The sequence below is a fragment of the Condylura cristata genome, unplaced genomic scaffold (genome assembly GCF_000260355.1).
Source record: "Condylura cristata isolate star-nosed mole 26May11 unplaced genomic scaffold, ConCri1.0 scaffold00021, whole genome shotgun sequence".
Lineage (NCBI taxonomy): Eukaryota > Metazoa > Chordata > Mammalia > Eulipotyphla > Talpidae > Condylura > Condylura cristata.
Genome location: NW_004567122.1, coordinates 17,185,605 through 17,195,939, shown reverse-complemented (window position 1 = coordinate 17,195,939; position 10,335 = coordinate 17,185,605). Strand labels below are relative to the sequence as shown.

General features: G+C 43.7%; 1 protein-coding gene across 1 annotated transcript in view; it reads right to left on the bottom strand.

Moving 5' to 3' along the window:
• Nucleotides 1–8,151: 8,151 nt before the first annotated feature.
• The window catches only part of SNX24 (sorting nexin 24), a 53,235-nt gene continuing 51,051 nt past the window's right edge, over nucleotides 8,152–10,335 (bottom strand). Inside the window, exon 6 of the mRNA XM_012728056.1 lies at nucleotides 8,152–9,636. Within this exon, the coding sequence (XP_012583510.1) occupies nucleotides 9,569–9,636 (68 nt within the window). The 3' untranslated portion in view covers nucleotides 8,152–9,568. The remainder of the gene's footprint in view (nucleotides 9,637–10,335) is intronic.

Genomic DNA, 10,335 nt, shown 5'->3' with positions numbered 1-10,335 from the left:
GCAAATCTAAATGGTGGAATTTGAGAAACTTACATTTATACTTTTTACTCTTGCAATTTTTCTCTAGGGTTCATTGCTTTTTAATAATTAGAAAAAGAAAACATTAAAAAACCTTTCAAGAGGTAACATGGGAGGAAATTGGAAACAAATGACCTCTTAAATATATAAAAGTGCCTTAGGTCTGAAATGTTAGCACATACAAAGCCACTGCTCCCCCCGGCCCCCCCTAAAGAAACGAGGACATGTACTTTGGACTGTATTTTCCACCTCGTTTTCCCATTAATATGAGCATAATGACATCTCCCTGGTGACAAAGCAAAAAGTGTTTCCTTTTAGAAATGCTGAAATTCTGAGGCCTCTACACGTGGGTCATCATTAACTGATTACTTAGTCTACCAGATGATTGGCAGCTAATGGTACCTCCTGCTTAAAGCAGTTTATTTCTGGCACTTGAAGAATCAGGCCTTCTATCAAAACCATCAGCAAGCTGAGGCCTAGAAACGATTGCTTTGTAAAAAGTTGATGCTTTCTGCAAAAGCTTTTAAAGTAAACAGTTTCCTAATAGTGCCCAATGTCCTGTTCAAACGACATCTCTCTAGCCAAGGATGGGTGTGGAATCTGATGAGAATTATACTGGACGCCGCCACCACCATACCCAGATTATTATGATTTAGCCTTGAATCCATTTCGTAAGCAATTTAAAACATTCTGGTGTCCCTTAGTCATAATTTGTTTAATTCTAAATGCTATTTAGCAATTTTCTGGGTCATCAAATAAGAATTTAGCAAAAGTTATTCATGGATCTGATTAATTAGAACGATCCTTTCAAAAGTATTGATGGCTTCATTTCTGATGAATTCTTAGGTTTTGAACAGAACTCACCCACCTCATTCTTTAGTTCAGACGTTTTGGGTTACATAAAGACAAAGACATGGCAAGGACTTTATAGCAGGAAAGGGATTTGTTTTTGTTTTTCAACATTCCTATAATTCAGACAGCTGAAGAAATCTTTGATCTGAAAGGCTTGGAAATTCAAATTCCCCTCAAGGCACTTTTTTTTTTCTTCAAATTAAGAAAGAGTAAAAGCAGATTTGTAATGGAAAATTTTGGTGCTGTTAAGTATCTAACAGTTTTTACTTAAGTCTTTAATTCATTGCGTGGACTTCATATTTTCAGCCAAGCCCAAGTTTTAGATGTGATAAAACAACGTAGGCAGTGATTTGCAAGTGCTGTTCTATAGGGACAGAAAACAATTGGCATTAAGCCAGCATTTGACTCACAGGACTCCGGCCTGGAGATAGGTCCATCTGACAGATGTTATTAGCAGTCAAAATAAAATGTATTATAAAATGCGTAAGTGGAATTTTAATCCCACCACTAGGTTCATCAGAGTGTTCAGGAGTTCCAAAATTGGGGAATTCGGAGAGGACTCATCACATCAATCTCTCTTCTCCTGTCTGCTTCTGAAGTCTGATGGAGATTCCTGTCAGTCCGGATCTATTAATTTTTCCGAGTTGCGAAGGCCTTCTTCGTGAAGCACACGGGCGCTGTTAAAATGATGGTCGTGCCCTCCCTGGTGGCGCAGCGGGTTAAAGCACAGCACTAAGAAGCTAAAGCCACTTCCGCATGGGTTCAATCCCAGCCTGCCCCGGAGGTTGACCACATGGCGTGGCAGACCTCTCCTGACCCGCCCGCTGCTCCCCTCAGCAGTGTACTTCGTAGATCTGCCTGTTCTGCTCCCCACTCTGTCTCTGGTGAAGCCTCTCATCATCCCTGTACCTCTGGCCTGTACCCCAGTTCTGTATGCACAAACAAATAAACCTCAAAATAAAATAAAATAAAATAAAATGATAGTAACCACCCGTCCTCGTTGGTAAACACTATGTCTGTCAATGGATAGGTTTCTCAGCATTTATCCTCCAACCTGGGCACAAAAGACATGTCTGCTTCTGAAAACCAGCCTGGGGTGTTAGGAGGAGAGGCGTAAGAATGCGTCAGCCTGAGATAGAAACTCCACTTGCTCTAGCCTTGAACAAAGACTTTTAATTAGCTCCAAGTCTCCAGGAGCTGCTCGCTCTGTTCATCCTCACTGTTCCCTCCCACCCTTCACCAATGTGGGTCCCCTGGGGAGTCTCCCTCACACGTGTTCCTAGGTATCTGCCATCTCCTCCCAGACCAGAAGCTTCTCCATGGTAACCATTAGATTTTATTATTAGTCTACCACAGACAGTGCTTCACACATAAATCCTCAGCAAGTGTGACTGGACAAATAAGGAAGACAGTGTGGCCACATCTACACGCTGACGGTGCTTAAGATCTCTCAGGGTGGTGAAGACTGTTCAACACTTGGATTTCTTTTGACTAGTTTTTTTTTTTTTAAAGACTTATTTATGCATGTAAGAACTGGGGCCAGAGGTGCTAGAGGTAAGAGAGAGGATTCACCAGAGACAGCATAAGGAGCAGAACAGGCAGACTGACTGCAATACACTGCTGAGGGGAGCAGCGGGTGAGACAGGAGAGGTCTGCGGTGCCATGTGGGTCACCTTCCTGACTGGGGGTCAAACTTTTCCTGCAGTGGCTGTGGATAGGTTCACAGTGCTGTGCTTTGATCCCTTGTGCCACTAGGGAGGTCCATCTTTTGACTATTTTTCAAAGACACTTTGTTTTTAAGTCAACTTTTTCTCTTTAGTTGCTGTGTTGCATGCTCGAAGCCCATGTCAACAGCAAGAGGCCAGGTGACAGTGAGTCCCAGTGGCCACACCTGTGGCTGGTGTCCTGCCTTGGTGGTGGGTGTGGGGTGCTGCTGGAAAGGGGTGCAGGCACAGTCTGAGCTGAATGGTTTAGCTGTGACCCAGAGGTGAAGACGAACCACTGTTTTTGGTCATGGGTTCTGTGGGAGTCAGGGAGCGGCCTTGGGAAACTACATTTGAGGCCTCACTGGGTGGCTGACATGGCTTCTTGGGGCTCAGAGAGGAAAATGAACTCAAGCTGCTCCCCTCTGGGCACCGTCTCTGGTTCAAGTCAAATGCTTGTTTTCGTTCGGCTTTATTCCTGGCTACCAAGCATGTTCCTGACCCTCACAAGACAAGTAGATAATTCCCCATAAATATACCCCAAGGTGGAAAAATTCTATCTTACTTGCCTTTTTCAGGCAGGTGAGCAATGCATCTAGTTTTTCTTACAAGCATCTGCTCAGATAACTAGCAAGGGGTCAAGAGAGGAGAGAACAAGGCCCAGGAAGGCCTGTATCCAGCTATCTAGAGCTCTCTGAAGATAAAGGTCCCATCCCAGTTTAGCTGCTACAACAAAATACCGCTGGCTAACTGGCTTATAAACAGAAAAGGGGCCTCCCTGGTGGTGCAGGGGTTAAGGTCTTGGCCCATCAAGCTATTGCTTATGTGGCCTGAATTCGATCCTCAGTCAGGGTGCTGACCCACATGGTGCAGTAGACTCTCCTGAGGTCACCTGCTGCTGCTCCCCTCAGCAATGTATTTCAGTCTGCCTGTTCTGCTCCCACTCTGTCTCTAGTGAATCCTCCCACGCCCAGCACCACTGGTCTACACCCCAGATAAAACCTTTCAAATAAAACCAGAAATGGTGTATTTCTCACAGCTTGAAGGCTGGGATTAAGATGAAGGAGCCAGCAGATGTCGGGGGTGGGGGGTCTGGTGAGGGTCCCCTCCTGGTTCACAGGCTGCTAACTGTGATGTGTTCTCACGGTGGAGCGAGTGACCTCATCCCAGAAAGAGCACCACTGAAACTGCCCCTGGTTTAGGGCTCTACATCAGGTTTCGAGAGCAGCAGGTCCAATCTCCTGGACCCCTGGGGCTTTCAACAGTAGGGTGGATGATGGTGCCCTTCACTGACTGGGACCATGATCCACCCTACTGTTGAAAGCCCCATTCTTCCTCCTTCACCTTCCACATCCAAGCCACCACCAATTCCAATGCAGTATTGCTTGAATCTCCATATCCTGTTCTCTCCTCTACTACCACCCTAAAAAGTCATCTCTCACTCAGATTCTGCCTCAGAACCTGTAGGCATCCAGTCCTTTCTCTACAAGCAGCCATGCAGGTCTTTGAAAATTAAATCAGACACGTGATACACCACAGACATTATCCTAAACTCTACATTGTTGGCTGCTGCCTGTGAGCTGTCGGGAAGGGTTTTCGAGTTCATGGTTTAAAATATTTTATACCTAATAAATGGATGTAAGAAATTGTTATTTGTTAGTCATGCCTTAACAAAGCTGAATAAAATAAATGAAGTCTTATCCTTCCCGGGTAAAACTTGAGGTTTCCGATGGCACATGGAACATGGCCTCCAGAGGATCCTGCTCCACCCCCCACCCCCAACACACTGATTCTTCCAGCCAGTGACTGAAGCTCCTCTGATCTGGGGTTTTGGAAACTGCTCCACACCTCCCTCTCTCCCTGATCTTTGCCTGGCTAATTCCGTCAACATCCTTTCAGTCTCAGCTTCGTCACTATGTAAGAGAAGTTTCCTGACCTGCCCAAACTTAAACCACCTACCTGTTGCCCCCCACATAAGTAAACTTTCTTTTTCCTTCATGGCACTAAACCTATTTCATAATCACAAATGTGGGGCGCAGCTATATATTTAAAATTATGTTATTCAATGAGTTCTGTTAAGGCTAGTTTACTCTCATTCAAATCTAGAAACAGACCAAAGATTTAGAGACACTATGAGAGGAAGAAAAATGTCCCCAGTAACCAGATGTAAAAGTTCAAGACAGTGTGTAGTATACAATAGCCCTTAACTTCCACAACATCTAACATACCTTACTCATTTTGCTGAGTGGCTGATGGGCTGGACGGCTGTTGTGAATGTCACCAGCCTTTTGGAGTGGCCATCCTCGCACTGCTTGATATTAAGCTGCTCCCGCTAGAAGCATGATTTTTGGCTTGCTGCAAACAGTTTGCATATCTTAGAACTATGCAACATGGCAGTAAGTTGAAGTCTCCGAGGGTGGCGGTTCTCAAACTGTTTATCCAGGCATAATTTTTTTCATGTCCTAATTTCTTGTTTAAAGCTGCATACTATTCCATCACCTATTTTGCTTTTGCTTATCCAGTACTTCACCAGCTCACTTCTGATGGCTGCTTTGTTGGCTTCCACCTTTTGGCTGTCACGACTAATGTTGATGTGAACACAGGTGAACACTTTCATGCCCTCTGGGCACACCTCCAGGGCCACTCCTAGGTTCTGCTAGGTCAGGACTTAAATCTTATGATTGAAGTTTTTGAGGACTCACCATATCGTTTGCCACAGAGGTTTCACATTTTGCATTCCCACCTGCAAAGCCTGAGGGTTTCACATCCTCCACATCTTGGCCCACACTTACTGTGTCCTGTGTTCATGACTTGTCACTCTAATGGGCGTGTCAGACCCTTCCTCACCCAGCACTTGAGGTTACCTTTGTTGAGCCACTGAAGGTGACAAGTGAGATAAAGCCACTTGTTATTTCCAAACTGTGACCAGGAGAGTTCTAGTATTTTTCAAAGAGAGCTTCCAGCTGCAGGGCATGAATGGCATAGAGTTAGTGGGGTTGAAATGATGGTGGGGTGGGGTAGAAAGGACAATGGGGTGCCAGGTTGCTCAGTGGACAGGTGATGGAGGTGATGACCTCTGAGAGTAGCTCTACATCAAGCCCTGGGAGACAGCCCTCCATCAGCCCAAGCAGCTCACCAACTCCAGAACTAGCTGCCTCCACTTTCTGGCTGAAGTGATAATGGGATTTCTTTTCCTTTTCTTTATTATTTTTTTTTTTTATTTTTTATTTATTTATACATACAGAACTGGGGTACAAGCCAGAGTTGCAGGGCGGTGAGAGGATTCACCAGAGACAGAGGGGGGAGAATAGGCAGATCGAGAAGTACACTGCTGAGGGGAGCAGCGGGTGGGTGAGGAGAGGTCTGCCACACCATGTGGGTCACCTCCAGGGCAGGTGGGGATCGAACTGATGCTGAAGTGGCTTTAGCTTCTTAGTGCTGCGCTTTAACCCGCTGCACCACCAGGGAGGGCCCTCTTTATTCTGTTTTCATCCTCAATTTTTGGCTTCTCTGTTACCTAGCAATCTATGCTTTGAAGGGATTAGTTTTCTGATAATCCCGAGTGCAGGATTCTATGACAGCAGGGGCGCCATTTCCATTGTGAGTCACGTACTGAAGGTGCCTGGGTTTGTGCAGTCCACAGCCTGTACAGTGATGAGGGCAGCCACGTGCACTGACGTGCAGGATGAGACCGTGAAATCTTACGTTTATACTGCCTGAGTTAAAAAAGTCTCTGCTGGGAACCTCCTTAGTGGCGCAGTGGGTTAAAGCGCAGCATTATGAAGCTCCCCACAGCCACTGCAGCACAAGTTCGATCCCTAGCCGGGATGCTGACCCACATGCCGTGGCAGACCTCTCCTGTCCCGCCCGCTGCTCCCCTCAGCAGTGTATTTCAGTTAATCTGCCTGTTCTGCTCCCCCACTCTGTCTCTGCTGAATCTCACCCCTGCTCCTCTGGCCTGTACCCCAGTTCTGTATGCATAAATAAATCAATCTTTAAAAAAATATATCTCTGCTGTTTTGACTTTATAAAGTTTTTTACAAGTTGTCAATAAAATGTGTTATGATAAAATTATTGCCTGTTATTTTTATGATAGAAAAATGGAAACAAATGTTCATTAATATACTATAGGTTCCATAAATTGTAGCAGGCTCAGGAAGCTATAAGGTGAGGACTGCGCATAACGGAGCGCTGATACGGAAATGGTAAGGTATGGAATTACATGAAAACAGTGAGTAAGGTACACTCCTATTTTTGTAAAAAAGGAGAACATGGAAGACCCGTACAGTAAACATACAATACTGACTTCCATGTGGATGAAACATTTCTGGAAGAACACGCCAGATCCTTAGGAGCTAGAATGGGAGATTTTCCTTATACTATATATCCTTTTATATATTTTGTGGTGTCTCTACAGCCCATTGTCTTCCTGGCTTCAGAGACCAGAAAGTTCCAGCTTCTTCCCAGATTCCTTTGAAGCTGGAGGTGGAGAAAAAGGTTCCAGAATATTGAAAATACTTTCACCAATGCAGAGTAGCAGCCCCTTGACATGCTGATTTTTAAAAAATTATGTTTCCTGAAGTCATGTTGCTTTACAAGATGGTATGTTTCAGGGGTATAGGTTTACATTCCTACAAATGTACGTTATCACTCCCCAAACCTCCGCCACCAAAGCACCGAAAGTCTTCCACTGTCGCCCACTGTGCGCCTCCTCCTTTGCTCCTCCCTTTAATAGTCCCAATTCTGCAATGAGATTTCTAGGGTTTGGTCTGTTTTCTTTCTGTTCCTTTGCTTTTTTTCTTTACAAGTCACCTGGTGTTTCTCCTTTGGACTTACCTCACTTAACATCATCCCCTCCTGTTCAATATGTGTTATTGCAAATGGCAAAGAGTATGGTCCTTTTCTTTTTAACAGCTGAGTAATATTCCACACATGTCTGCACCACATCTCCTTAATCCACTCATCTGTAGTGGAGCTCGTTGGTTGTTTCCATAATTTGGCTACTGTGAATAGTGTTGTAATGAACTTACAGTTTTGCTTAAGATAGAGGTTGCCATTACCCTGGCAGTCCAGGTACTGGGCTTGCTGACCTGAAGTACTTCCTGGAGACCCATGAGGGATTCACTCCCCTCAGCCTTTCAAAGATACAGGAAGCACTCAGTTTCTCAGACTACATGTCTGCTTAAAAAAATCTACTGTGATTTTTATTTCTTGTAGTGACCCTTATAGGTAAAATTGCATATCACACATTTAAGTGAAAATAATAAATGAAAGTCATCACTGAGCAAAAATTCAACTCCCAACAAATTTAATTCCCATATGCTACAACGATGCCTGGGTTTTACTTTTTAAAAAATACATCATGTCTTGGTAAAACATTAACTCTTCAATGACTATCCATGGCTTAGTTGATGATGCAATTTAACACATATCTTGTCAGATTAGAAATGTCTGTGAATATGTGTGCAAAGAGATAAGACAAAAATTAGGTTTTCTCAGAAGGCATGTCATTTACAAATATTTCTAATAAAATTCTAGAAACAGAACACAAATTTTAGTATTTCTTGGTTTCTGTTTTATTTAATGCAAAATAACTAATAACAAAAACATTTAAAAAATATCTCCAACGCTTGACTATTCAGTTATTTTTGGTTGATGACACTGGATTATTTAGTTCTTGCTTGTCTGAAACAGCTGTATCCATAAACGGATCTCTTAAAGTTTGCAGCAGACTTTAGGCCTGTAGGCTTAGATGCTAATCAAATCCACGATGTAGTTGCTAGTTTTTATTCTAAATATTTTTTCCCCTTACAGAAGATTATTACAACGAATAAGCCTAAGAAGGCTATTCATTGGTTTTGAGTGAAATGCCCAAATACAACACATACATACAACTCACACATGTATGCTTTAATCTTTTACGATCTAGAATACGACTGTGTGACTTTGGTGGAGTTATATCACAAACGTATTTAACTTACACCGATTCAGTATAGGAGGTGACGGAAACAAAAAAGGAAATAGCAGCAGATCCCGTGATGATGCCAGCTACTCGCTGATTAAATGCTCATTAATAAACGAAGACAAGTGCTGTCCACCTGGTTTCCAATGGTCACTGTCCATTGACAGCTAGCTGCCTCTTTGAGGGCAACTTCTTGTAGGGGGACGTGTGATTCTCGTGTTTAGGCGTATTTTTTGAAAAGAAAAAATACATAATGGCTCCCAAACAGTTATCAACATCTTCAGCTGGTTTTCAAGCGAAGAAACTGTCATTTCTTCCACTGATGGGCCACTTGTTCCAGATTGCCAAGATAGTGTCTTTCTAAAGGGCTTTCAAAGATTAATGTCCCATTTTAGCTTCTGAACTTCCATTAGAAACTCATCCAGGGTACGCTACAACTCCACTGTCATGTATACTAAAATGCCACACTACATCAAAAAAATTTGCCATAACATTGTCAGTATAACTTAATTTTCGGTTCAGTTTCTTCCTCACAATTAGCACAGTGTTTATGTGGTACTCTCCTGGTGCCAGCACGCCAGAACATAAGTCACTGGGTGAGAAAATCTCATGATGAAAAGATTAGTGTTATAAAATCCGAACCAAAAAACCTACCACGTTGATCAGTCTCAGTCTGATTCAGGATAGGATTTTCAATTAGCAGATGATGCAGGAAAAGTGGAAAGTAGCTGTTTTGTTGCGATGACACTCCCAGGGATCTTCTCTGCTCGCCTCCTTCCCTAGCGTCTCTAAATTGGCAGCTACATCCTATTCCTTAAACACTTGGCCTAACCTCACCACTGCCAGGGTTCAGTTTCTATTTTTAAAAGCACCATTCTAATGGAAATGTCCCTGCCCTAAGGAAGCAGAGACTGCGGATTTTACTGCTAGCTAGAGCTGTTATGTCATCGAGTTTAGGTTAATTTGGTAGATATTGATTTCCTTGCCTATGACTTCGAGACTCACGTCAGCTCCTTCTAGTCGTGTAGGATTTCTACCTGGGCTGTAGGTGAGGGTAAAATATCCCGTGGAGAACGCCTTCCATGACCACATTTGGAAAATCTGAAAAACAAAAGGAAGCCCGCGTTTTTCTCATGCACATAAATGAAATATGATTGCACTTTGTAGAACTGAACACGGTAAGGCTAACTACAGCTGCAAGTCTGCTGTGCCCCACGGTTTGCCCTGGTGCAGATTGTGCTTTTTGTCACAGTGCTGCAGCCCAAAGCCACTTCCGTGCCACCAGGCGCTGCAGGAATGCATGGCCAGATTTGTAGCTTATTGATTTAAGGGATGTTCTAATGGTTAATGCTGCTAGGCCCCAGCTCTTTATCTGAATGTTTTCTCACAAGGAAGATGGATTACACTGGCAATTCAATTTCTAGCAAAATCTCAATATACTTGAAGGAATTCCAAGATTTCTACTGGGAATAGTTTGCTGCAGTTTTTCCACTGTGGTTTACAGCAGCATTAAGTTCAAGTGGCCTTGAGAATGCTTTCTCTATTACACCAGCTTCCAGGGAACGGTGTCCTCCTGGCTTAAAAGGGCAGATTTCCGACAAAGGCCATCCTGTCAAACTCAAAACTCAGCTACCTTTTTGTCAGGCACACAAAGGAAAGCTGGAAGTGAATGGGGTGGTGGGCCACATTCCAGGTGTCAGAGCAGGTTGAAATATAAAGGGATTGGGCCCTCCCTGGTGGCGCAATGAGTTAGGATGCAGCACCGCAAGCTGGCCACAGCCACTTCAGTGTGAGTTCGAT